General features: G+C 31.0%; 1 protein-coding gene across 10 annotated transcripts in view; it reads left to right on the top strand.

The window, feature by feature from the left end:
* Window positions 1-27,571, top strand: part of Tmem135 (transmembrane protein 135) — a 236,719-nt gene that overhangs the window by 19,529 nt on the left and 189,619 nt on the right. For 3 of the 10 annotated variants that reach the window (XM_078046833.1, XM_078046832.1, XM_078046831.1), the window contains 3 exons: window positions 4,948-5,075; window positions 7,684-7,776; window positions 22,916-22,949. The exons of 1 other annotated variant lie outside the window; for it this stretch is intronic. In XM_078046833.1, the coding sequence (XP_077902959.1) occupies window positions 4,948-5,075; window positions 7,684-7,776; window positions 22,916-22,949 (255 nt within the window). Of the gene's footprint in view, window positions 1-4,947; window positions 5,076-7,677; window positions 7,777-22,915; window positions 22,950-27,571 lie in introns of those variants that run through there. 6 more of the 10 variants (XM_078046836.1, XM_078046839.1, XM_078046840.1 and 3 more) reach the window with 4 other exon arrangements.

Below are 27,571 nucleotides of genomic sequence, written 5' to 3' on the forward strand. Positions count from 1 at the left end.
TGTCAGTTTTCCAAAGTAACAGCCATTTTACAATGTCACCAGAAATATGTGAGAGTTGTGGTGCCTCTCATTCCCACCTGCACTGTACATTATCTATCCTTTTCATTTTAGAAGTTCTGGTGGGTGTGTAGTGGTATTTCATTGTGCACTTCTCTGATGACTAATGGTGCTAAGAATATTTCATATGCCTGTTGGCTATGTGCATAAACTGTTTTTAAAGATAAATTGACCTTTTTATTATTATTTTGAGATAATTGTGATTCACATGCATTTGAAAGAAATTATAGAGGTCTTCTTCCAATGCTGCCATCTTGCAAAACAATAATACAATATTACAATAAAATATTACCATGTATACAGTCAAGACACAGAATATTTCCATCATGGCAAGGATTCCTAGTTTGTCCTTGTAGAGCCATACTTACTCCCCTTCTATTTACCAATATCACCTTAATCCCTTAACTACTGAGTTATTTTGTATTTCTATAATTTTGTCATTTCAAGAATATTATAGGAGTGAATCATAAAGTATGTCTCCTTTGGGATTGGCTTTTTCACTCAACATAATTCTCTGGAAATTCATCAAGGTCATTTGATATATCACTAGATTGGGCCTTTTTATTGCTGAGTACTATTTACTTCATGGAATGGTTATATCATGGTTTGTTAAACTGTTTCCCTGTTGAAGAGCACATGAGTTGTTTCCAGTTTTGGGAAAAAACTGAACAAAAGTGCTATAAATATTTGTACCCAGATTTTTGTGTAAACATAAATTTTCATTTCTCAGAGATAGTACCCAGAACTACAATTAGAAGTCATATGGTAATTGCTTGGTTAGTTTTTCAAGAAACTACCAAACTGTTTTCCAGAATGGCTTTATCATTTCACATTTGGACTATCAATGAAGAGGTGAACTAGTTCTCTAATGTCCTGCTACCCCGAATTTGGTGTTGTCACTGTTTTTTTATTTTAGCCATTCTGACAATTTTTTAGTGATAGTTCATTATAGTTTTAAATTTGCAATCCTCCTGCCTCAGCCTCCTGAGTTGCTGGGATTATAGGTGTGTATACCAAGCTTGGTGGTTATATATGATCTGTATGTTTTTGTCTAGGGAAATGTCTGTTCATTATCTTTTGCCTGTTTCCTAAATGGATTGTGTTTTTTATTGTTGAGTTTTAAGATTTCTATATTTATTCTAGATATTAACCTTTATTAGCTATGTGATTTGCAAGTATTTTCTCCTATTCTGTAGCTTGCCTTTTTGTCCTCCTAATAGGTCTTTCAGAGAGAAAAAGTTTTAATTTTGATGAAGTTCAGTTAATCAAATTTTCCTTTTATGAATTATGATTTTAATGTCAAGTCTAAAAACTTGTTATCTATCCTGTGGCTATAAGGTTGTCTTCATTTTTTTTTTCCTAAAAGTTTGTGGTTTTATATTTTACATTTATGTCTATGATTCATTTTGAATTAATTTTTGCACAAAGTGTAAGTCTTAAGGTTCTCTTTTTTCTCTCTCTTTTTTTAATGTATGCCCTCTTACTCTAGCACCATGTGTTGAAAAGACTATCTTTCTCCCATGAACTTGCTTTTGTACATTTGGAAAAATTTAACTGTATTAACTGAATATATTTCCATGAATTTATGAGTTCTCTATTCTGTTCTATTCATCTATTTGTCCATGTCTGCCAATATTACATGGTCAGATACTGTAGCTATGTAACAATATCTTAAAATCAGACTTATTTCTTCTTTTTAAAAACTTTTTTCAAAGCTATTTTAATTCATTTGCTTTTCTTTATAAATTTTAGAATACTCTTGTCTGTATCTATAGAAATCCTTGGATTCTGATAAGAATTGTTAGATCTGCCTATTAATTATTTAGCTTATATTTTATTTATATATTTTTATTAGTTTATAACTTATGACATTTTTACCATATTGAATCTTCTAATCTGTGAACATGGAAATCGCTGTATTTATTTATTTATTTATTTGGTGCTGGGGATTGAACCCAGAGCCTTGTGCTTGTGAGACAAGTACTCTACCAACTGAGCTTTATCCCCAGCTCCACACTGAAGTTTACATATTTCTTTAGAATTTTTATTTAAGTTTGTCAATGGAACTTTATTTATTTATATGTGGTGCTGAGAATTGAACCCAGTGTCTCACACATGACAGACAAACTCTCTACCACTGAGCTACAACCCCAGTCACTATAGTTTAGATCTTGAATATTCCCCAAAGGTCCATGATTTAAGGCTTGGTCCCCAGTCTAGGTTGCTATTTTGAGGTAGAAGACCTTTTAGTAGGGGAAGTCTAGTGAAAGGAATTTAGATTATTGGCCATGTACCTTTGAATGGGATTATTGGGTCTCTAGCCACTGCCTGTCTTTCTCAAGATATGAGCAGTTTCTTCTGCCACATGTTCCTACCTACCCTAAGCCCCAAAGCAATGGAGCATACTGACCATGGATTGAAACTGTAAGCCAAAATAAATTTTTCTTCCTTATAAGTTATTTATTTCAGACATTTTATCATAGTAATGGAAAGCAAGCCAAAATAAACTTTTCTTCCTTATAAGTTATTTATTTCAGACATTTTATCATAGTAATGGAAAGCTGACTAATACAGATTACCTCTCCACTTATGTACATCTTCTTTTATTTCTCTCATTAGTGTTGTGTATTTTCAGCATACAAATGCTAAAAATGTGTTGAAAGATTTGTACCCGAGTATTTCATCTTTTTGAGGAGTTATAAATGTCATATTTATGTGTATGTGTTCATTGCTCTTACATAAAAATGCTATTGATTTTTGGATGTTTTATCTTGTATCCTCTGATCTGTAATTACTTGAATGTATAACTCTGCCAGTTTCTGTCCATTGTTAAGTCTAAAATAAAGATACATTGCATTTGAAATCCTGAAGATAAAAGAAACTGAGGCAATGGCTGAGGATGAAGGAGGAATTAAAAATGACACCAACATTTTATTCCTATTTGGGATAGGGAATTCAGAAGTAAAAATGCATTTGGGAAATACAATGAATTGTCCTTTGGACTCTTTGATTTTTTTGGTGTCCATTGAATATCTATACTGACATGCCCAGTACACATTTAAAGTATGGATTTAAATTTTAGGGGACAGGTTAGGAATTCCTACATTCAGATGATAGGTGATACTATGGGAGAGAGCACATGTAGAATGAGTATAGAGACTTGATAGCAAATTGCTAAGAAGAATAGCCTTTAGGTAGATAATTGAGAAATGAAAAGAATGTACTTTCATAGAAACTTCTCACATGTTAAAATTCTACCTGTCAAGATTCATATTAAAAGTCCAGTTAAATCTTCCTGACATTATCACTTGCCCTTCCCAACTTCCTCCCTTCCTCTTCTTCTAACATTTCCCATACGGCCATATTTTAGGTTATTATATATGTTTTTGTTGCTATCAAAATTTTATATTCCTTGAAAACAAGGATTAAGACTTATTCACCATTGTTTTCCATATGTTGAATTAAAATAGGAGGGGGTCAGTTTCAGAGACTTCAAGGGGGTCATCAGAAGAACTTAGAACAGGCCATTAGATTTGTTGATCACTGACCTTAGGGAAAGTGTTATCTCCAGAAAGATAGGGAGTGAATGGAGAGTTTTCTTGTGCTGCAGTCATTTTTGCCTTTTTTTTTTTTTACACCTCCTCAGTCATTCCCTGATCCTGTTCTAATACTCATTCCTTTGATATACTGTTTCATTGTGATAAAAAGGTATTCCTTCTCATGACTTGTGAGAATTCTATTCTTCTAAATCCAGCTTATGTCCTCTTTTCCATGAAACTTCTGCCTACTTTATATTAAATTCACTTTGCTAAATTTCTGTGGTACCTGTGAATTATATTCCTAATACTTAATCATTCTTAAATATCTATAATCCACATTTTGAGCATATTGTGATTTATTTTGTTTTATTTTTTATAACATTAAAAGTGTGATCAATAACTAAATATCATCTTTTTATTTTGATATATTGTTAGGGAAATTAGCCATTAAAATAATTAATAAATAAATAATAGTTAAATAATTAAAATTCCAAGTTTTCAATTTAAATTTAAAAGCTATGTCATAAAGACTGAGAGGTTGATTTCTTTTGAGATTGCATTCATTTTATTGAGTTTAATTTTGCAGTTATCTGCACAAGTATCTTGAAGCACACCATGAGTTTGTGGGCTCAGATATATTTCAGATGAAGTTTATTTCAGATGAAGTTTTCTCCTCTTCGTCCTCCCTCCTTCCCCCAGCACTTTGGTGTATTTGGTGTGTAATAAAAGATTGCTGTCATAATCTTCTGCACTTCTCTGTCTAGGTATTATTCTTTCTGTATTCTAGGGTCATGTGGTGCTTACCTGTGTTATTCTTATATTCTTAGTAATGGTTTATTTGATCGTTTTACATGGGCCCCAGGAAGCCAGAAATTATTAACTTTGTTAATTTTATATTTCTATCATTTTTTTCCCTTATAATAGTCATGTTTGAATAACTGAATAATTTCTTTTTCTGTTTTCTATCCTTAAAATTCTCTAATAATGGTAGGCTGGTAAAATCTGTAATGTAGTTTTGTTATAGCATTGGATTTTATTAGAATTTTAATTTTTTTCCATTTAATGGTGTATTTCATTTTTCAGTTTAAAACTGTCTTTAATGCTTTTCAATTTATGAAATATGTTCATTACATGATCCAAGTTGTAATTTCTTGGTGTGTATTTTATCCTTAGTAAATTCAAGTATCTCCTTTCTGTCCTTGAAATTATATTTTTATAAAGGAACAAGTACAATGCCATAGTTTTTATTTTTATTTTTAAATACATGTTTTATTCAGTAGCTTCCACATAAGAGCTAATTTAAGCTAATAATAGTTGTTTGGATTAAACAAAAAAGCCTTTCTCTTTCCAGATTGCAGCAATTCTCCGGAAACGAAAATTAGACTATTATTTGTACAAACTACTCCCTGAGATCCTACAATCCGCTTCATTTCTGACTGCTAATGGGGCCTTGTATATTACTTTCTTTTGCACTTTAAGGTTGGTACTCAAAATTACCACTAGATATTAATACAAATTCTGTTGTTGAAATGGAAACAAACATATAACCATTGTGTAGGTCACTGCTTTTATTTCTATTTTTTTAAACCTGTGAAATGACATTTGTTTCAAAGATAGTTTATAAAATCAGAAGCTGCTGGGTGCAGTGGAGCTTCCTGTAATCCCAAGGCTCTGGAGGCTGAGGTGGAGAATTTCGAGTTCAAAGGCAGCCTCAGCAAAGGCGTAAGCAACTCAGTGAGACCCTATCTCTAAATAAAATAGAAAATAGGTCTGGGATGTGGCTCTGTGGTTGAGTGCCCCTGTGTTCAATCTCTGGTATTCCCCTCCCCACCCCAAAACAAAAACCAAAAACCAAAACCCCAAAAACCAGGAGCTGTGGGCTTCTTGGTCTCAAGATATTATATACATTTCAAATTATTAGCATGATTATATAACAAAAATACTTTTGTATATTATATATTTTCTGAGTTCTGTTTTAATTTCAATTTGTTGATTGGAATTTCTTAGCTCTTTAGTTTCATAAATCATGAATTCAAAGTGACCATGATATAGATTAGGGCAGTGAACAAACTTCAAAAGGAATACAAAATGCATGTGTTTATGAAAAAAAAAGTTAACTCCTGATATAGCCTATTGCTGGAACGTTTGCTTCTGATTCAGTTTTGTAGCATTACCTGTGCTTCATGCTTTATACATTATAGATGCAGATAGAATTTAGTCTTTTGAGTGCTGTGACAAACCTAACATATTTATTACATACTTACTTTTTATCTTTTCCACCACACTGAGTGTTAAAAATAAACTATTTTTTATTTGTCAAGTTGTTGCCCAAAGTAGTTCTATATATTTTAACTGCAATTAAATATTTAATTTTCAAATATCTTTTATTGACTTTTCCTCAATGTATTAGTATTTGTAAACTTTTAGATGATGAAGAAAATAACTGGTCGTGTTTTCATACTGTTAAGCAAATCATGTCTTTAAATTGACATGAAAATCTATGTAAGGAATTTTCTTCATCATGTGGTCTCTGTAAAGTTTCAAAGACTTGTTAAAGCTCTAAAATAAAGTTATAAATAATAAGATTTTAAAAAATTGCACCAAGTTGCTATTGCAGCATATTTCTTTATGTTCTGTGAACCTGTTTGGTTAAGTTATAGAATCATAAAATATTTATACTTAATAATTATTTGTGTGATATATTATAATTAACTATTATTAAGATAACATCCATGGTCTTTCTATAACTGATTCAATGAATTTATTTTAATTTTCCCTTAGATTTTATATTCAATAAGTCCTTTGTGGATTTTATTTTGGAGGGAAAACAACCTCTAGTGTTCTCAGGCAGGTTTGTGTTGTCCATTTTAGAAATACCTAGGTTAAGTATTTACAGTAGTTTTTCCAGTCCTTAAGATCGATCTGTTGTTTTTTTGTTAATTTTTTTTTGTAGTTGTAGATGGACAGAATGCCTTTATTTTATTTGTTTATTTTTATGTGGTGCTAAGGATCAAACCCAATGCCTCACACATGCTAGGCAAGCGCTATGCCACTGAACTCAGCCATAGTCCTTGTCCGTCATTTTTAATCCTAATCTCTCTATTTTTTTCCTATCATGCATCATTTATCAATTGGTCCACTTTGTTCAGATAATTTCTGATAATTTGTACATATTACTTTCCCTTTCTTAGAAACATTGTTTTTTTTTTAGAGAGAGTGAGAGAGAGAGGTAGAGAGAGAGAGAATTTTAATATTTATTTTTTAGTTTTCAGCAGACACAACATCTTTGTATGTGGTGCTGAGGATCGAACCCGGGCCACATGCATGCCAGGCGAGCACTACCGCTTGAGCCACATCCCCAGCCCAGAAACATTGTTTTCAAGGAAGAAGATTCTTCCTAATGTCTCCAGATTTCTGTTTTTTTTTTTTGTTTTTTTTTTTAACCTCTTTAAAAACTCAAGCAGCTGATGGTCATATATAAAGTTCAGGGCACTATTCTAATACTTTGAGTTCTTCCTGTGTGCCCTGTGTGATGCTGAGAAATATCTTAAGTAGTCTTCACAATAGCTGTAATGAGACAGGTAGTGTTATCATTCCTACATGATAAATAAAAAACCCAGAAGATTTGCATAGCCAGTAGGTTTATATTGAAGGAATGCCTGAATAAACATGATTGACTAAATTATTAGAAGGAAATTAGGTTAGAAGACTAGCAAATCCATTAGTTTGGTATTGCAGTGGCCTTTATAAAAGATGTTGGAAGACTTAACCAAGACGGACTGTAGGTTGGAGAGAAATTTGAGAGATGAATTGTATATGCAGTAATTTAAGGGCATGATTTAGTATATTGGGTAAGGGAAATAGGAAGCTGAAAATGACTCTAAGTGTCAAACATACACATGGTTAATTGTTGATGCCACTTGGAAAAATAAAAGAGGAAGAACAAGTTTGCAGGGTTAGGGAAGAGAGACAATGAGTTTGGTTTTGGACATGCTGATTTGAAGTATAGAGGGTAGACTGAGAAGGGAAACTTGACTGAAATGACCAACTAGGAATTTCATACAAAAATTCCAAATTTGAATTTCAGGAAGATACTTGGAAAATTCTACTCATGGACTCCTGGCTTTGGTGCCGCTTTACCAGCATCTTATATGGCCATTCTAATTGAAAGAAAAAGCAGGTAAAATTCTACATATCTACTGCATATCTAATAGAACTGATTACTCATTCTCTACTCCAACTAGAGTTATTATTTTTTTGCTTATCTCTTATTATAGTCCATGAATGACCAATATTTTCAGACATATTTTTTCAATTCTGCAGGTACTTGAATAAAAATTAATTTTATATTATTATTTTTATTATAAGTTTATAAAATATAAAGTTTGATATTTAGAGCAATAATACTCATTTGCTTCTCTTTTACTAAAAAATTAGAGGCTTCTATAATATGGCCTACCTAAAATATGGTATATGCAAATTCATGAATGATTTTTTTCTATAGCTATAATACCATTATTACACCTAACAAAATTAATAATAGCTTTCTATTATCATCTAGATCTATATTTTGTTTTAGGATCATTGAACGATCTTTGTTATATGAATTATTATTATTTTTAAGGCATCCTGGCATGAAAAAGTATTTTGATTTTTCAGGAACTTGGAATTTTCTTTGTGAATTAATAAGATTTGTACTGAATGCTACAAACTTATATAATCTGTTCAATCATTTAGTTGAAATTAAAGTTTTTGTAGAAGAGACTGTCATCACATGAGTAATTATTTTATTGTTGAGAAATTATTCACCTTTGTTCTAGGGAATTAAATGGAATCATGTGTTTAAACTTTTTAATTTATAAAGATGGTTTCTGTAGTCATTGATTCCATTTTAGAATATGAATAGATCTCAGATAACCAAATATTTACTTAAATCACCTAAAGCCATTCTTACTGCACTTTTGTAAATGTAATGTTATCTAAATTTTTGCAGTCTCTGGTTTATCAGAATACTTATGGATTTGTTAGATTTACTAAGTTCAAAGAGATGGTGGATGTTATAGCCTCTGAAAAACCAAGTCGGCAACATCAGGAAAAAAATCCTTTATCTTAGAGGACAGTATAGGGTGGTAGCTAAAGTGTGGATCTGGAGCTGTACTGTGTGGTTTTGGCAGTCTGGCTGTGCCACCTAATTTGTCACCTCTTTGGCTTATTCCTTACCTGAAAAATGGAAATAGTGATAATGGATTTGTTAGGTTGTTTAGATAATTGAGTTAATATGTGTAGTTTTACACTTCACTTTAGACTGGTACCTGCACTTAGTTAAGTATTATATATGTGTTAAGTATTATAATTTTGTTCCCCTCTAAGTAATAAGAGTTCTTCTGGTGATTGTAACTTCCTGATCATTTCAAAACATGAATGTTGGTTTTGAAAATATATGCTAAAAATTTGTGTTACTCATATCAAACTTTAAAAATCCTTTAAATGAAGTGTGCTATGATTTACTTACTTTTAGTACTTACATGATCACTTTTGTAGTTATGTGCTTACTTTTCAACAGAAACTCTTTGTAACCATTAACTAGAGTCAACAGTTAACATTTGACCATTTTCACTTTATTTGTATGTGAATATAGGTTTATGTATGTAGGTTTTTTTTTTTGTGTGTGTGTGTGCAACATGTAGAAGCATGTTGTAGGAATCACCCTGCTTTAATCCTAAATACTTTGGCATGTGTATCCTAAAACAAGGATATTTTGCATAATTATAACATTATCACACATAAGAAAATTAATAATTATTGCTTAATGCCAACCAGTTCATATTGTCCTAAAATGGCTTTTATCACTCTTCTTTGAATCAAATTGTAATCAAAATTTATGTATATTGTTATATTTTCAATTACTTTTTCTATTTAATTTTTCTTCATAGAATTGATTTATTGAAGTGATCAGGCAGTTGACTCGTTGTAAATAATACATTTTTAGTTTCATCTGAGTTGTATTCTCATGGAATAATTGGTTCATTTATTTAGTGAATTTTCTGTAAACTTGAAACTTGGTCTAAAACCTTGATTAGATTCAAATTAAACATTCTTGATAAGAGTATACTTTGTAGATGATGCTGAGGTCATCAAAAGGTTCATTCATAATTCCATGGTTCTAAGTTGAATATGTGGTGAAGGTGGTGATTACCACATATTTCCAATACATTGATTATTTGTGGTGAATTAGATTCATGGATTTGCAGGAATACATCAGTATTTGTGAGATCAGGTACTAGTTGTGTGTGTGTGCATATTGTTTATCATGCTTGAGTATTATATTTACTTCATAAAATATATCATCTTCTTTCTCTTTCTTTGTTCTGGAGTAGTTTAAGTAGCAATGAATTTTCTGACCTTTGAATGTTCCTCTGTTAAATCTCTTGGGCATGGTGATTCTTTTAGGTGGTAGTTCCTAGAAAAAGTTATAAGTTTCCTCTATGGAAATTGTTCTGTTTAAACTTTTACCTCACACAATAAAGGACTTTAGCAACTTTCTCCAAGAGCCAAAATTTTCTATTTTTAAAAAAAATATTAAATTTTCAGAAATTTTTCATTTTAAAAGATTTTGATATTTATTTACGTGATGTTGAATAAAGTCTGTTATGACTTGACTGAATTATCTCTTTTCTATGCTTTTTCAACTTATTTTATATAATTCTGCCATTCTTATTTTTATTAAGTTAGTAATTTGTTGATATTCTTTCCCAGTGAATTATTTTGTTTATTAATTCTAGGTTTTTTTTGTTTGAACCCCTGAACTAGGGATTAAATCCAGGTCCTCATGCGTGCTAGTCAAGTGCTTGACCACTGAGCTTCCCCCAGCTCTCTTTTGGTGTTCTAATTCAATTCTTGTTTATATTGTATTTCCTTTTACTTTATTTTTGCTACTTTGCTTTTTAATAACTTTTTTAGTATAATGCTATTTGTTTTTTTGTTTCATTTTTTCCACATTTTTAAATTTGTGTATTACAGTTGTACATAATGGTGAAATTTGTTGTTGCATATTCATACATGTACATAATATGACAGTATAGTTTGGCCAGTGTCACTCCCCTGCATCCCCCCTCCCTCAGCACTTTCCACTTGTTGGTCCTTTTGATTTCCTTGAAATCCACCCCCACCTTTCTTTTCCTTTTTCCTCTCTAGCTTCCTATTTTCTCTCTAGCTTTCATGCATGAGAGAAAACATATGACTCTTGACCTTCTGAGTTTGGTATATTTTGCTTAATATAATGGTCTCTAGTTCAATCCTTTTTCCTACAAATGACATAATTTCATTTTTTTAAATTGCTGAATAAAATACCATTGTATGTATGTATGTGTGTGTGTGTGTGTGTGTGTGTGTGTGTGTGTGTGTGTGTATATGTATATACACCACGTTTTCTTCATCCATCCATCTGTTGATGGACACCTAGGCTGATTCTATAGTTTGGCTATTGTGAATTGTGCTATCAACACTGGGTATGAATATATCACTGTATTGTGATTACTTTAAATCTTGATGATAAATACCAAAGTGTGGTATAGTTGGGTCAATGGTGGTTACATGTGTAGTCTTTGAGGAACATCCATACTGGTTTCCATAGTAATTTTACTAATTTACACAAACAGTGTAAACGTGTTCCTTTTTCCTTGACATCCTCTTCAGCATTTATTATTATTTATATCCTTGATGACTGCCATTCTGACTGGTATGAAATCGCAGTGTAGTTTTGATTTGCATTTCCCTAATTACTAATGATGTTGAACATTTTTTCATATATTTATTGGCCATTTGTATTTCTTTTGTGAACTGTCTGTTTAATTCATTTGTCCATTTATTAATTGAGTTATTTGATTATTTTTGGCAAAAAGTTTTTGGAACTCTTTCTGTATTCTAGATATTAATCCTCTGTTAGAAGAGTAGCTAACAAAGATTTTCTTCCATTCTGTAGGTTGTCTTTCTATATTCCTAGTTGTTTCCAATTGCAGATCTTTTTAATTTGACGCTGTCTTATATATTAATTCTCGGCATTATTTCCTGAGCTTTAAGGTTCATACTGAGAAAGTTGTTGCCTGTGTGTATATGCTGGAGTGTTGACCTTATGTTTTCTTCTAGGAATTTGTTTTCAGTTTTTTAGTTATATTACTATTAGTATTTAAGGCTCTGAATTTTCTTCTGATGTATGCTTTAATTGTATACCATAGATTCTTATATGTAGAATATTCATTATCATCATTTTCTGGAAATTTAATAATTTTAGTTTGTGTTTCTCCTTTGATATAAGAATCATTTTGTAATAAGTGAATTTGTTATCAATTTCTAGTTTTAATGCCTTCTTACCTGAGAATATTATTCATGATATTTTTTCTTTATGGAACTTTATAATAAAATTTTCTTTGTTGCTTAATTTATGCCCAGTTTTTGTGACTGTTTTATGAATGCTTGAAAAATAGTGCACTGTCTATTATTAAAATTAAAATTGTCATAAGATCTATACTATTATGTTATTTTGGTCATATCTTCATGCTAGTTTGTTGCTGTGAGCAAAATATCTGACAAGGTCAACGGAAAGGAGGAAAAAATTATTTTGGCTTATGTTTTCAGAGGTTCAGTCCATGGTCAACTAACGCCATACCTCTGGGCCAGGGGTGAGACAGCACATTATGGCAGAAGGGTATGGCAGAGAAAAGCAGCTCAGGACATGGCAACCAGGAAGTAGAGAGAATGCTCTGGCTTACCAGGGACAAAACATAAACCTCAAGGGCATGCCCTCAGTGACCTACTTTTTTCTAGCCACAACCTACCTGTCTACACTTATCATCAGATTAATCTGTATGAGTAAATTAATTAATTAATCAGAGCTAGGTCATAGCTCTCATAATCTAATCATTTTACTTCTAAACATTCTTGCATTGTCTTACACATGGGCTTTTGGGAAACTCCTCATATCTAAACCACAATACTTCATTTGGTGATAGAATCTCTAGCAGTAAAAAAAAAAGGTTTTTGATTTAATGTCTTTTAGCAAAAATTTATGATTTTTTTTATCAAGATCACAACGCTTGCTTTCTTTTCGATAGCATTTGCTTAGGATGCCTTTATGTTTATGAAAGAATTTGTTTTGTTTCTTTCACATACATGATGAAGTTGGGTTTTATTTGGTGAAGCAATCTGAAGATCTTTTTATTTAAATATTTAGATAAGCCCAGGTATATTTACTAATACCATTGATATAATTCACTGATACAACTAATATGTTTGGTTTTAGTTCTGTTACATTATTATATGTTATCTTTACTATGTCATTATGTGGTCTGTTTTTAACTTTTAATCTTGAAATGACTATTCATTTATACAGAGTTGCATAAGTAATACAATAGAACTTGAACTCTTTACCCATATTCTTTTTAATGATCACATCTTACATAGCCATAGTATAATATAAAATGAGGTTGACATTACTATCCTGTACTATAGTCTTTATTAATTATTCACCACTTTTACATGCATTCATATAATTTGTATATGTGTATAATTCTATGCAGTTTCTCTTCATGTATGATTTGTTTTACCATCACGACTGTAGATAAACCTGTTTCATCATCACAAAATATGTTTCTTGTTCTGGCCCTTTGGAATTTCAACCCTTTTCTCCAATTCCTGCTTTCTACTTCTCTATTTATGTTATTTTCAGGAAATTAGAAAGTTATATAAATGAAGTATGGAAAGTATAACCTTGTTTACATAGAACTTTTTTTTAAACTAAGCATCATGCAAGTATACTGGAATTTGTTTAAATATTTATTTTTTTATTCTTTTGTTGATTATGTTGTGGTGTAATTTTTAAGAAACCACTACAAATACAAAGATTCACCCCTGTTTTCTTTTAAAAGTTTGTAGTTTTAGCTTTTAGATATAGTTCTTTCATCCATTTGAGTTAACTTTTACATAGGATGTGTGATAGGGAAAAAATTTCATTTCCCACATTTTTTGCTATTACATATAGACACCATGGATTTTCATGTGTCCATCTAAGGTGTTAAATGTATCATTAGTTATTTCTTTTTATTGCTAAGTAATATTCCATTATGTGAGTGTACTGGAATTTGTTTAAACATTTACCCTTTTAGGAACATCTGTGTTGTTTATTTTTTATTTTTTTGGCTGTTTTATCCACGAACATGTTACAACTTCCTAATTTATTTAAATCCTTAATTTCTTTCATCTGTCTTTATAATGTGTAGAACATATCTTCTGTATGTTTGTTAGCATTTTGGGGAACAATTGCAAATGGTATTATTATTATTTTTGTAGTAACTTAACTGAGTCATATATTCATATTTCATTCATTCTTTTTAAAAAATATACACAATTCATTTGTTTTAATAGAGTTACAAAATAGCTCAACCATCAGTACAATTTTAGAAATTTTCTTCACCCTAAAAAGAAACTTGTTTAGCTATCACCTCCTAAGCATCATTTATTTCTCACTCCCACCTAGCATTAGGCTATCACTAATCAATTTTATGTGTTTATATGTTTGTCTATTCTAGTTTTTTCATATAAAAGAAATCATATAGTATGTGATCATTGGCTACTGGCTTCTCTTCCTTAGGATAATGACTTTAAGAGTCAAAGATGTTATATAAATCATTATTTCATTGCTTTTTATTCCAACTAATAATCCATTGTATGACTATTCCACATTTTACTTATATGTTTAGTAAATGATGGAAATTTGGATTGTTCCTACTTCTTGGTTATGAATAATGCTATTATGAATATTTTTATATACCTATTTTTTGTGGATATAGTATTTTCATTTCTCTGTGATGTACTGAATTGTGGAATTACTGGCTTATATGGTAATTCTCTTCAACCTTTTGAAAAACTGCTAAAGTGTTTACTAAAGTGATTACAGATTTTTTATTTCTTCTAACAGTGTACAAAGTGTCCAATTTCTCCACTTCCTGGCCAGCACTTGTAGGATATATTTTCCAATTATAGTCATCAAAGTGAGTGTGAAGTGTTCTCTCATTATGGCTTTCATTTGCATTTCCAGGTGACCAAAGGTATTGAGCATATTTTCTTGCACCTTTTGGCTATCTGCATGTTCTCTTTGGAGAAGTGTCTGATCATATCTTGTGCTCATTTGTAAATTGAGTTTTCTTTTAATTATTAAGATTATTTTTTGTTTTTCTTTTGTATATTGAAGATCAAACTCAGGGCTTTGGGCATACTAGGCATGCACTCTACTACTGAGCTGTATTCCCAGCTTTTGTAAGTGTTCTTTAGATATTCTAGATATAGTCCCTTCTGGATATATAATTTGCAAATGTTTTTTCATGGTAAGTGTGTTTGTCTTCTCAATTTCATGTTAATGTTCTTCAAAGTGTTTTAATTTTTGCAAAGTCAGTTTATTTATTTATTTTTTGTCTATTTTGTTTTTGGTGTCATGTTTAAGAAACTACTACAAATATAAAAAGATTTATCCCTGTTTTCTTTTAAAAGTTTTATAGTTTTAGCTTTTAGATGTAGTTCTTTCATCCATTTGAGTGAATTTTTACATATGATGTGTGGTAGGGAAGTATTATGCTTTAAATTTCATTTTCCACATGTTTGTTGCTACTATATATAGACACCACATTTTTCATGTATCTATCCTGATTCTTGCAACCTTGTTCAGCTTATGTTTTTGTTTCTGTTTTTCTTTAGTACTGGGAATTGAACCCAGAGCCTACCATTTGTTATGCAAATGCGCTACCACTGAGCTACATCCCCAGCTCTGATCTCACTTATTAGTTGGGAGATTTTGGTACATTTTTTGAGATTTTTCTATAAAGGCAGTTATGTTACCTGTGAATGGAAAAGTTTTTATTTTTCCAGTCTATATGTCCTTTATTTTTTTATTTTGCTTTATTGTATTGCTACATTTTTGTCTTGCTTTTGATATTGGGGAAGGCCCTCCATCTTTTACTCACAATCCTCCTGTCTCAGCCTCTTGAGCTGCTAGGATTTCAGGCCCACTGGGATCACAGGTATGTACTGCTTGCCCGGCCCCCATCTTTCACTATTAAGCATAATGTTAGTTGTACAATACTTTTTTAGGTGTGCCTTATCAGGTTTAGAAATTTCACACTTATTTCTAATTTGCTGAGTATATTTATCATGAATAGGTATATAGTACTTTGTTAATTGTCTTTTCTGCATCAGTTGATATGGTCATGTCATTTTTCTTTTTAGGCCAGATTTGTTGATGATGTTATCTATAGCTGGGTTTCCCAACCTTGGCACTATTGACACCTTTTAGTACATACAGATCATTTTTTATCGGAAGGCTGTCTAATGCTTTGTGCCATACGTAACTCTGCATTCTTTCGAAGTTGAGACAACTAAAAATATCTTTAACCATTGCTAGATATCCCCCTAGGATGAATCAGTCTTTGCTGAGAACTACTGATCTATATTTTTCGCTAATTTCTTTGGTCTAAGTTTATTGTTTGCTGAGAGAAAGTTGAAATTACAATCTTCAACTGTAATTTAGAATTATTTATTTCTCTTTGAATCTGTCAGTTTCTGTGTTTCTTTTTTTTTTCTTATGATTACCATTTCTTCTTGATCAGTTGATTCTTTTATTCCATATGAAATGTTCTTCTCTAGCTTAGATAATATTATTTGTTCTAAAGTCTATTTTTATTTGATATTAATATACTCTACCCTTCTCATGCTTACTATTTGAATAATCTACATTTTTCTTTCTAATTAATTTCAAGCATCTGTGTCTTTATAGTAAAAGTACATATTTTTCAAATAGTGTGTAATTGGGTCTTCTGATTTTTTTGTTATCAATTGTGTTAGTTTTTGCCATTTAAAAAACATTTTTAGTTGTAGATGGACATCATAACTTCATTATTTATTTATTTATGTGGTGCTGAAGATCAAACCCAGTGACTCACACATGCTAGGTAAGTATTCTAGCACTGAACTACAACTGTGGCCCTAGTTTTGCTCTTTAATTAAGTATTTGGTTCATTAACATTTTATTTATTGATAGTGCTAGGATAGATCTGCATTTTATTATTTGTTTTCTATTTTTCATTTTCTGTTCCTCCTTTCTTTGCTTCGTTTGAATTTTTAAAAATAATTCCACTTTAATTATTTTGATATTTTCTTTTTTTATTACTTTCTGTATGGATTACAATATACATGTTTAAATTCACAACTTCTTAGTGTTAATATTTTACCACTCCACAAAATGTAGAAATCTCTCTGGGTTAATCCTAGCAACTGCTTACCATAGGATTTAAATATTGTTTTTCCTGTTTCAGTGAGTACTATCATTATTTCAAGTGCAGTAACACCAATGTAAAAGTGTATAATTAATATCTAAAGCAATAACTTCTCTTAGGGCATAAAGAGTAGTTTCCTGGAAGAGGATAACATAGATTCGGGTTGCTGGTTTATTTCCTATTTCATGTTCATTTTTGTTAAGTGAATTTTAGAAAGCTTTTTTCTTTTATTTTCCCATAAGTGAGGTTTTGTTCACTTATTATTGTTCAATTTGTTAGACACTGTTTGTTTATATAACATTTCTGGTATTATATGTCATGAGCTAGTCTAAATATTCGTTGAAATAGTTTTTATTGTTTAAAAGACATTAAAAAAATTAAGTCTGACTTTAACTTCTTTATAACTGCTATCATATGCTTGCTGAAGAAAAGCTGATTTTCTCCTTGATTTTATTGTTATATAATTGTACTCTGTGATGTGTGTTGCTTTAGTTCTATTGTTTAATGACGTTAACAATACTGAGAAGCAGCTCTGTAGTTCTTTACCTTGAAAGCTATGTATGAGTATGCATATCTTCCACAACTCCTGGTTGGATCTGGTTGAAAACTGTAAGTTTTAGCCTTTTTTTTTTTTTTTTAGCTTTTTAGTGTTGTTTGTTCAAAAGCTAGTGACAATTTTACAAAGCAGTTTTTTTTTTTAGTTAAACTTTAAAACAGAAAAACTAACCATTTTGGTTTATATCTTTATATGCTCCCTTATAGTATGTCTTATAAGAGTTAATGTAGTGGCCTAATGTGCTCTAAAAAATATACTTACCAGATTTATAGTGAGAGTTCATTAAATGCCAAGATTCCCTAGTAGTTCATAATTTTCAAAGGTTGAAGTTTTGTGTATCTTAAAATGCAACACATTAACATTGTTTTTATTATAAAAAAAGGAATTTACAATTATATCTATAATTCACAGAGAAAATCAAATGATATGCTGATGGAGATGGCTAGTAAGTTGCTGGAGATGTGTCTAGATTTAGGGAAAGATGGTAATTAACAAAATTTGGAAGTTTCCTTCTAAAAGGTGGTCGTTGTAGCTGTGGGATATATTGGAGTAGTAAGGCCCAGAATAAGAAGAGGCCTGAGGTTTAAAGTTGGGAAACAGCTATTTAAGGAGCTAATTGAAATGTGTGCAGTTGAGTCAGTCTTTTGGTAACAGTCACCAGAGTGGAAGAAATACATTGTGGAAGATTAGGAGTCTCCGCCTCCCTTCCCAAATTGTAAATAGTGAAAGTCCTAGTTTTTTAAACCTTTAAAGCTTTACTTAATGAAGAAAATCTTACTCCATTATTATATACATTTTGTATTCAGTTGTATATCACTTTTCCAAAAAGTGTTTAATAAGGTAAGTATATACACTATAGATCTCTATCTGCCTACCTACCTGTTCACCTATTTGGATATAAATAGAGATGCACAGATGAAGATCTATCTATATCCATATATGTGTCTTCATCTATATTGGATTAACTCTTTCCTCCATACCTTTTTTCTTTCTCTAATCTATTCATCCTTTCATCCCTTCATCACTCCATCCTTCCATGCCTCCATCCCTCCATTAGTTCCTCCTTCTCTCCTTCTTTCCCTCTTTTCACAGAGCTAAACATGCTTTGCCAGCTACTTCCTGACACCTAGTAAGAGGGAGGCTTACTTAAATCTTAATCACATCATTGTGGGGTTCTGAGAAAGCTTTGAAGTTGTTTCCAGGGTTGCTTAAAAAATTTGTGCAACAAAGAACTGTGATCATAGTAACTCAGCAAGAAGCATTGGTAACATGGAGTTTATCCCTAGGAGGGCTGTTAAGACTAGTCCTCACTTTCTTTTTTTTAGGAAGTGCTTTGTTTGTGGTTTAGAAAGAAGTTGTTCTGATGGATTTCGTTTTGTAGAATTACTATGGAATTTGCTTTGATATTTAGTATTCGTTTAGATAATTTAAAAACTGAGTACGCTGAAACTTGGACATGTATTAAAATATCAAAAATAGCATATTTCTTTCAAGCATACTTAGTGGTTGAGTTATTAAATTGCACGATAGTAGGTTTGAAGCTCCTAAACATATATGACCAAATGATTAAAGTGCATATAATGTGTGAATAAAAGAATCATGAATTTAGTGTATAAATTCTTGGTTATCTTCAAGTTTAAGTGGCAGGACCTTGAGGACTTCTGAAAAGCCAACTCTGTGTTATGTACTATATATGATTGTGTACTATATATGATTGCTTCAGAGTGGAAGTTTGTCTTGTTTATTTCTTTTCCTTAATGAAGTATTTTTATAATCTTCTAAAACATTTTGACAGATGAAAATCTATTATTATCTTCAAGGATCTTTGTGATGAATAAATAGTATTTCTTTATATAATTACAATTTTATGAACTTTCACTTTGTTTTAATCTCTAATTTCTCCTAATATAGAGAATATTAAGTATTTCTATATTATACTTTATATGTATATATAGGATATACAAATATTTAGAATTTAGAGGTTATGTTGTCCCTAGTATACTCTTTAGTGAAGTCAGTTTTGAAATGTGTTACATGTCATTCAAAATTTTGAGGTTAGCTAAAGAATATATGCACTGAAGTTTTTTTTTGCATTGAAGTTTCAAAAGCATTGTCATAAATTTAGAAATGATAATGATGTGAGAAGATAATGCTTAGAATTTAAGCAGTATATAAGGATATTTTCAACTATTAAAATGTTATACAAAATTTAATGTTTCCTATAGGAATGCTTATAGTCTGATTATTTTTTTAAAGATAATACCTCTATATATGAACATGAATACTCAACTACAGTTCTGTATGAAAATTTAAGGTGTTCATTCCTTTCCTCCGAGAGAGAGAGAGAGAGAGAGAGAGAGAGAGAGAGAGAGAGAGAGAGAGCGCACACACACACACAAGCGAGCTAGTGAGAGAGCACGCAGACTTATCCATGGTTTAAAGAAATAGTATTTATTTGGTCATCTTCAAAAACCTAGTGATTTTCAGTAGAGTGGGAGTATATGTACATCCAAATCTCCTGTGAAGTTTAACAAGTAGTTTATTGTCCTTCTTGATCCTAGTCCCCTCTTTTCTAAGTGGTACCTTTTCCTTCACCATCACTGTTTCCTTCAGATTTAGGTGATTAGTTTCTCAGGTTCATGTGATACCTAACATAATTAGAGAAATGATTAAATAAATCTGTTTGATATTGTAAAACTACAAAGTTGACATTGGCATAAGGGATGAAGACATTGTACCAAGAAATTCTATCAAAAAGGATGTAACTTTATAATCCAAACTATCATGCTTTTCACAGAGACTGACCTGTCATTCTTTCGGTATTAACTGCCAGGTTGGAACAAGGTTGGGAAGGGGGTGATTTAGAGAAGGATAAATTGAAACTTGAGATCAGAATAGGCCACAAGGTAATAAAAATACATCCTCTGCTTTTTTACAATGGTAAGAGCATGTCAAGTCTTTATTCATCCTCAAAGCACAGAAACCTATGAAGAAAGCATTTTAAATAAGTCAGTGAGTTTCAGACATAAGAAGTAAGTTGATACTATAAAAATTTTCTTCTGGAGAAAGCAATTCATGGGATAGAATCTGAAACTGAAGGCAGATGAATTGACTCCTAATTCCATTGTGTGTTTGCTATTAATTCATTTTTAAGGAAACCACTTAACTTCTTTGATTCTTTGATTCAATAGAATAAGGATAAACATTTCTACTTGCTAATGAATTAGCATCATTAGTTAGTCTTCCCTCTTTCTAGTCTGTGCAGGTATGTGTCTAAAATATTTGTCTGTATGTTTTATAAGACTTGACTTCCTAGAAATACTTTGATGGTTATATGTTTAGTAATTCTACAATTAGCATTGCCAGCTACTATTGCTGGTTTATGGAAATAGAAAGGTACACACTACAATCTTTGTCCTGTGGTTAAAAGATAAAGTTTTATATACAGGTTGATGGAAGTTAGTGATGAAACTGTAGCTGCATTACTATTCAGTATTATAGAATAAAGTTAGTAGAACAGTTGCTTTTAAAAATAGCATCATATGCATTCTTAGTATTTCTTCATAATGAAATATATTATCAGTTAATGACACTGAAAGAACAGAAACATTTTTATTTGGGAATTTATAACTAAAGAATATTTATTTCTTCATTCATAATCGGCTTTTGATAAAAATAGGTATCTCTTGTGAAGTATTTTACTTTTTCTGTGTATGTGTTTAACTTATGGATATTAATTTTTCTTTATAATTTATTAAAAATATATTGGAATATTTTTGCTTTATTATTTGGTAAGAACTGGCAAAGTTGAACAGAATTAGCAAGAAAATTTTAATCCACATATAGAAAATAAGACACAAAAGTGACCTGAGAAATCATCTTACCACTGATAAAATTTTAAGTCCTAATTTGGAGTGGCAATAGGATTCTGGTGTTTTTCTAAGGTACATTAAGACCAATGGAGGAGGGAGATTCCCTAGCATGTTTGGCACAGTGATACCTGTACATTCTTACTTTTCAACTAAAGTAAGTGTAATATTATATTTTATATTTTGATGATTACATGTAAATTATTTTTAAAATTATGTTTAAGAAATGTCAGTAAAGTCCTATTCCTTCATTTTAACTCAAGATGACAGAGTGCCAGAGAAATAAATTTAACTAGAGCCCCTGATTTCCTAACCTCACTTTATCACTGTCCAGTTAAATCGCATTGCCTCCATGTGTCTTTGGGAATATTAAAAATCTAGTAAGCCATTTTACATAATGAACAATCAATATTATATATGTATTTGATAACAAGAAGATTTCATTGACAATATTAATATGCAGATCTGGAATATTTAAATAAGAACAATTAGAAATTGGTATTGGTTTCATATATAAAGTTTTCAAATTGAATCCAGGGGCACGTAACCACTGAGCAACATCCCCATCCCTTTTTTTGTATTTTGTTAAGAGACAGGGTCTCTCTAAACAGCTGGGGGGCCTTGCTAAGTTGCTGAGGCTGGCTTTGAACTTGAGATCCTCCTGCCTCAGCCTCTCTAGCTACTGGAATTAGAGGCATACACCACCACTCCTAGCTTAAAAGTATTTTATTCTTTGAGTACTGAAAGTGTTCAACATTCAAACCCAAATAAGTTTTTGAAATTTTTGAAGTTTATTATTTGAACTCTTAAAGTATGTTAAAGACTTTCTAGTGAATAAGATGTATTTCATTCATTCCTTATACACTGTATAAATTAAATAAACTGTTTAAAAGCAGAAAATAGAGCTTGAGTTTCTGTCTGAATTTTCATTAAATAAGCTTGATGAATATACAGCTTTTATGTAAAGGGAGTGTTTATAGCTTTCATTTATCCTTAGGAAGCTTTAGCTTGATAAACCTTCCTAAATTCCTGATTTTTCACTTCACAATGAAATTAAAACCAAGGTGATTTCATGTAACGTGTAATGACATCGAATGTTATAAATGATCATGTATAAAACAAATAGAATTCTTGAGTTTTGGAGGATAAATTTGCATTTATTCAGAATTTTTATGGATTTGACTTTTTGGCAGGATGAATTTGTTTAGAATTCTGTAGCATAAGCTGGGTATGGTGGCCTACACCTGCAGTCTCATTGTTTGGCAGGTCAAAAAAGGGGGAGTTGGAGATCAGTCTGTACAATCTGGACAATGTATTGAACTCCTGTATGGAAAAAAAAAAGAGATTCTTTTAAGAAACATACTCTAACCTTTAAGTAGAATGATTTAGAACTATTTAGATCCAACTATTAAGACAGTAAAAACTTAGTTTGGCACCATGCACCCATTTTTCTAAGATGCCAGTATGTTTTTCAACTCATGAAAATTATTTTGATAGATTTATTAAAAAAATGATAAAATGACCATTGAATCAAATTGAAGTTTAATCTTACTCTCTTTTTAAAATTATTTTCAGGAGAGGGCTGCTCACAATTTATATGGCCAACTTGGTAAGTAATGCTCTCTTTTTTTTAAACTGACTTTTCCATATGCTTTTTAATTTTTTAAAAATTACATTTTCTTAAAAAAAGGAAAACTAATTCAATTTGAGAATTTTTTTTTCATCTCTATTTTAAAGGACAAACTTAAATGTTTAAAATAATCTTGGTACTATCTGCTTTGTTTTTATCCTATAGGACTGACTTTCTCTTATTTTAGTAGGAAAGTGATTCATTGTCCTGTGCCCTTCATGACTTTTTTTCTCTAAGCTTACATTTTCACATTACTGTATATCTAGTTCTCTCCCTGTATGTTGAATTTCATATTCTGCCTCTGCTGCCGTTTCTTATAGGAAAAATGTTTAAGGATGATTTTTTTTGATATACCTATTTAAACATTAAAACACCATGGTACTTTCTCCAAAGACTGAGTGAGTACGTTTAATAATATAATTGGTTAGGCTTCTAAATTTCTAAGTTGACAGAAATGAAGTTAATATTATCTAGTCTGATATTCTTTATTTAATATTATCTAGTCTGATAATCTGATATACATACATATATATGTAATATAAAATCATTCAATTCTACCATTAAGTTCATATTTTGAGAACATATTCACATTAATATCTTTTAAAGTTGCTTAATAGAATTGATAGGCAACATTAAAAAATTCAATTAAGCAGGGATAATTTATTTACCTAAGGATAGATAGTTTTTAAAATTCTATAATAAGGGAGTATATTTCAGAGATATATTTAGCAATTCATTTCAGTGGTAAAATAATTTTTGTTCAGTACCCATGTGTTAGTAGTTACTATGCTAGATGCTGGCTCATGAGATAGTCATTTCATTGATGGAGAAGTTATAGTAGAAATAATAATGGATAAAAAGGACTAAAAGATGACTGGTAGGGTATTGTAGCACCTCAGAGGAGCTGGGTCAGAGAAAAGTGGTTCTAATCTTTTTGAGTCATAGATCTCTTTAAGACTTTGATGACAGGATGGACATTCTTCAAAGAGAACTGCTCATGTACAGACAAACACTTAAATTTCTATACAGTTTCAGAGGTTTTATGTACCATAGATTAGGAAAGTAAAGGGTACATTATAAGTATGTTATTTTAAAATATATACTGTAGAAAACTAATATTTTAAGCTCTTAATTGAAGTGAGATGGGCATTTCTAGACACCAGGAGAGCAAAGTGTTTCTTTTTTGTCTTATTCTTCATGAAAGAAATCTAACAAGAATGTAAATTATATAAAGTCAGGAACTTTTTATATTTTATCTCCCATTGTACTACAAGTACCTAATCATAGTCTGGCTTGTTGTAGAGATTTCATTAATATTTTGTTGATTTAATAATAATCTTTCTGGCTTTACAATTCTAAGTTGACAGTAATTTAAATATAATAATGCTTTATTTTTGTTCTCCATAGATACTTTTTGAAATCTATTCTCTGTCTGGTTTTACTTTATAGGTATTTTGTCTTTTCTCTCAATTGTTTTTGTGATTTCTTTTCCAAGAATTTATCTTGGCAAGTTGTATTCATTAGGATGTAGAATTTTCATTTAGTTTGATCAGGACCTAGTTTGTTTCTTCAGTCTGAGGACTAATAGATCTGGAATTAAATTCATATCCATTCTCTCTTTGATCTTGCTTCTTCCTGGGCTCTATATTGAGTTATTTTAACAGAAATTCCTTGTAGATGTATGTCAAACTGCATTTTCCTTTTCATGATTTTATTATTACTGTTAACATTTTCCCACTTTCTCATCTCTGCTTAATTCTGGCTATCTCTTCAGGCCTGTCGTCAAGTTAACTAAGTTGTGTGTACATGTTAGGGATTGAACCAAGGGCCTTGTTTATCCTATCTGCTAAACATTTAATTTGAATTATGTAGCTTTAATTTAAAGGCGATACATATCAGACATAACAAGTCCAGAAATATTTTATAAAATAAACCTCTATCTCTATAATACTTTTTTCCATTATTTATTGGTTGTAACCTGCTTGTTTCTTTATAAGATGACTTTATGATATCATTTTCTGTAGAGAGGAAAAAAATATAATTCAGTCTTTCCTCTTACATTATTTATGAAATATGTTTTCTAAATTATTCATATTTGAAATAGTTAAACCATGTGACTTAATACACAGACTTCAATTCTGTTTTAAGTAGTAGTTCTAAAACATGGGAATTCTAAAAAATTGCCTGTAGTTCAATTTCCATTAGTAAAAAACCCATAAAGTATTGGTATATTAATAATAATATTAATAATAATAATATTTATTTCATTTTCTTAATAGGAAGAAGCTTCCATTTTAAGTACGCCTTGATAAGATGTTACTACTTTACATGTTTGATGATTGAAAAAGCTTTTGGCAATCTATTTTCTGTTTCTGGGCATTTCAAATCTATTTCTTTGTCATTATCTACATATTTCCAGGGGTTGGTATATCTGTATGTTAGTGTGTCCTCTGGTCTTTCACTTTAATGTCATGACAGGGTAAATTGGCACAGTGAATGGTGGATTATTGCTAGAAATCCTTCATGTACTACCAGAAATCAATTTTCTAAACCTAGAAGCAGGTAGAAAGCAAATTAATAAATATATATTGATATACTAAATTATTCACTTAAAATACTAGTAAACTGGATTCCAAAATGCCTGTGACTATTCGCTTCAAGAAGAAATCTGATAGAGAAATCAGAAAGTAATGTGATAGTGTTGTTAATCATTTGTGGTTAAAATATCTTGGTTTTGTAAATGTTGTCAGTATGTGGATATTTGAACAGATTATTTAATGCTTTTCTCAAGACTTGGAAGGAGCCTGTAAAATTAGGAGTCTATGACTCTGGCCTTCTCTCTTACTTTCTGCTTCCTCATTTTCTACTTTAACACCACTGCCCACTCTGGTGTTCAGAGAGCATGACAAGCATGCTTCTTGAAGAACTTGGTTTTTGTTCTCAATATTTTGAACTCTTAGCCTCAGCATGTCCTGCTTTATCATTTCAATGACACTCTGCTGAAATGCCATTGTTTTGTAGTTTTCCTTGTCTATCCCACATAAAATAATAGTCACCTTCCATGTCACACATACTCTTTACCCATAACACATGATTAATATTTTTTCCCCTAAAGTATTTTTAACATTTGATTTTTTTGTTGTTATTGTTATTATTTTATTGTCCGTCTTCTCTTTTTTTATTTTTATTTTTTAGTTGTAGATGGACACAACACCTTTATTTTGTTTATTTAGTTTGTTTATATGGAGCTGGGGATTGAATCCTGTGCCTCACGCATGCTAGTCAAGCACTCTACCATTGAGCCATAGCCCCAGCCCTGTTGTCTGTCTTCTAACCTTGAATTTTTATAGATTTTTTGTTTTTTATTTTTTTATGATACTAGAGGTTGAACCCAGGGAAGCTGTATCACTGAGTTCTTTCCCCAGTACTTCAGCCCTTTTTATTTATTTATTTATTTATTTAGATATTTATTTTTTGTGTATTTATTTTTTAGTTGGACACAGTACCTTTATTTTTATTTATTATTTTTATGTGGTGCTGAGGATTGAACCCAGGGCCTCGCATGTGCTAGGTGACTGCTCTATACCTGAACCACAACCCCAGCCCCAGCGCTTTTTATTTTATTTTATTATTTTGAGACAAGGCCTCACTAAGTTATGAAGGCTGGCCTTGAACTTGTGATCTTCCTACTTCAGTCTCCCAAGAAGCTGGGTTTATAGGAGGCACCCCAACACCTGGCTTTTCTTTCTTATAAGAAATATGAAATATGAAATATGAAATATTATGTCTTATATGTAATATGCCTTTATATGCCTGGGTATTAGGATGAATTTGAGGTTTTTTTTTTTTTAGCCACTCACATGCTTTCTGTAATAGCACATATTGTATCCTTTAATACCCCAAATAATGTGTATATTTATGCACTGAATTTTAAAATAAACTTCTAAAACTTATGTATATTGCCTGGTATAATTTACAAATTCCAGAAGAAGAGGTCTTTGACATTGATCATTTGTGTTGGATAGAGGGCTTTTATAGTACTTATTTAAAAAAAAATGAAACCTTGTATTTTGAAATAATTGTGGGTTCGTATGTAGTTGTAAAAATAATACAGGGAGCTCATATCCTCTTTACCCAGCTTCCTCTAGTAGTGACATTTTGAAATACCTATAATATCAAAGCCCTGGTGTTTAACTGATACAGACAAGATAAAGAATGTTTCTTTCACCCCAAGTATCCCTTATGCTGCCCTTTTTATAGCCATACATGCACTCCTCTTCTGTCTTTTTAACCCCTTGACAGCCACTAATCTGTCTGTAATTTTGTTATCTTAAAGTTATATAAATGGAGTCATATAGTCTATAACCATTTGGAATTAGCTAATTTCACTCAGCATAATTCTCTGGGTATTCAAGTTGTATGTATCACTTGTTCATTCCTTTTTATTGCTGAGCAGTATTGCTTGTTATGGATATATTCATTGGAGGACATTTGGCTTATATCCAGTTTTGGGTTATTGTGAATAAAGCTACTGTAAACATTCATGCACAAGTTTTTGTGTGGGTATGAACTTTTGCCTGGAAAAATGCTAGCAGGCCAAT

This window comes from Ictidomys tridecemlineatus, chromosome 4 (genome assembly GCF_052094955.1).
Source record: "Ictidomys tridecemlineatus isolate mIctTri1 chromosome 4, mIctTri1.hap1, whole genome shotgun sequence".
Lineage (NCBI taxonomy): Eukaryota > Metazoa > Chordata > Mammalia > Rodentia > Sciuridae > Ictidomys > Ictidomys tridecemlineatus.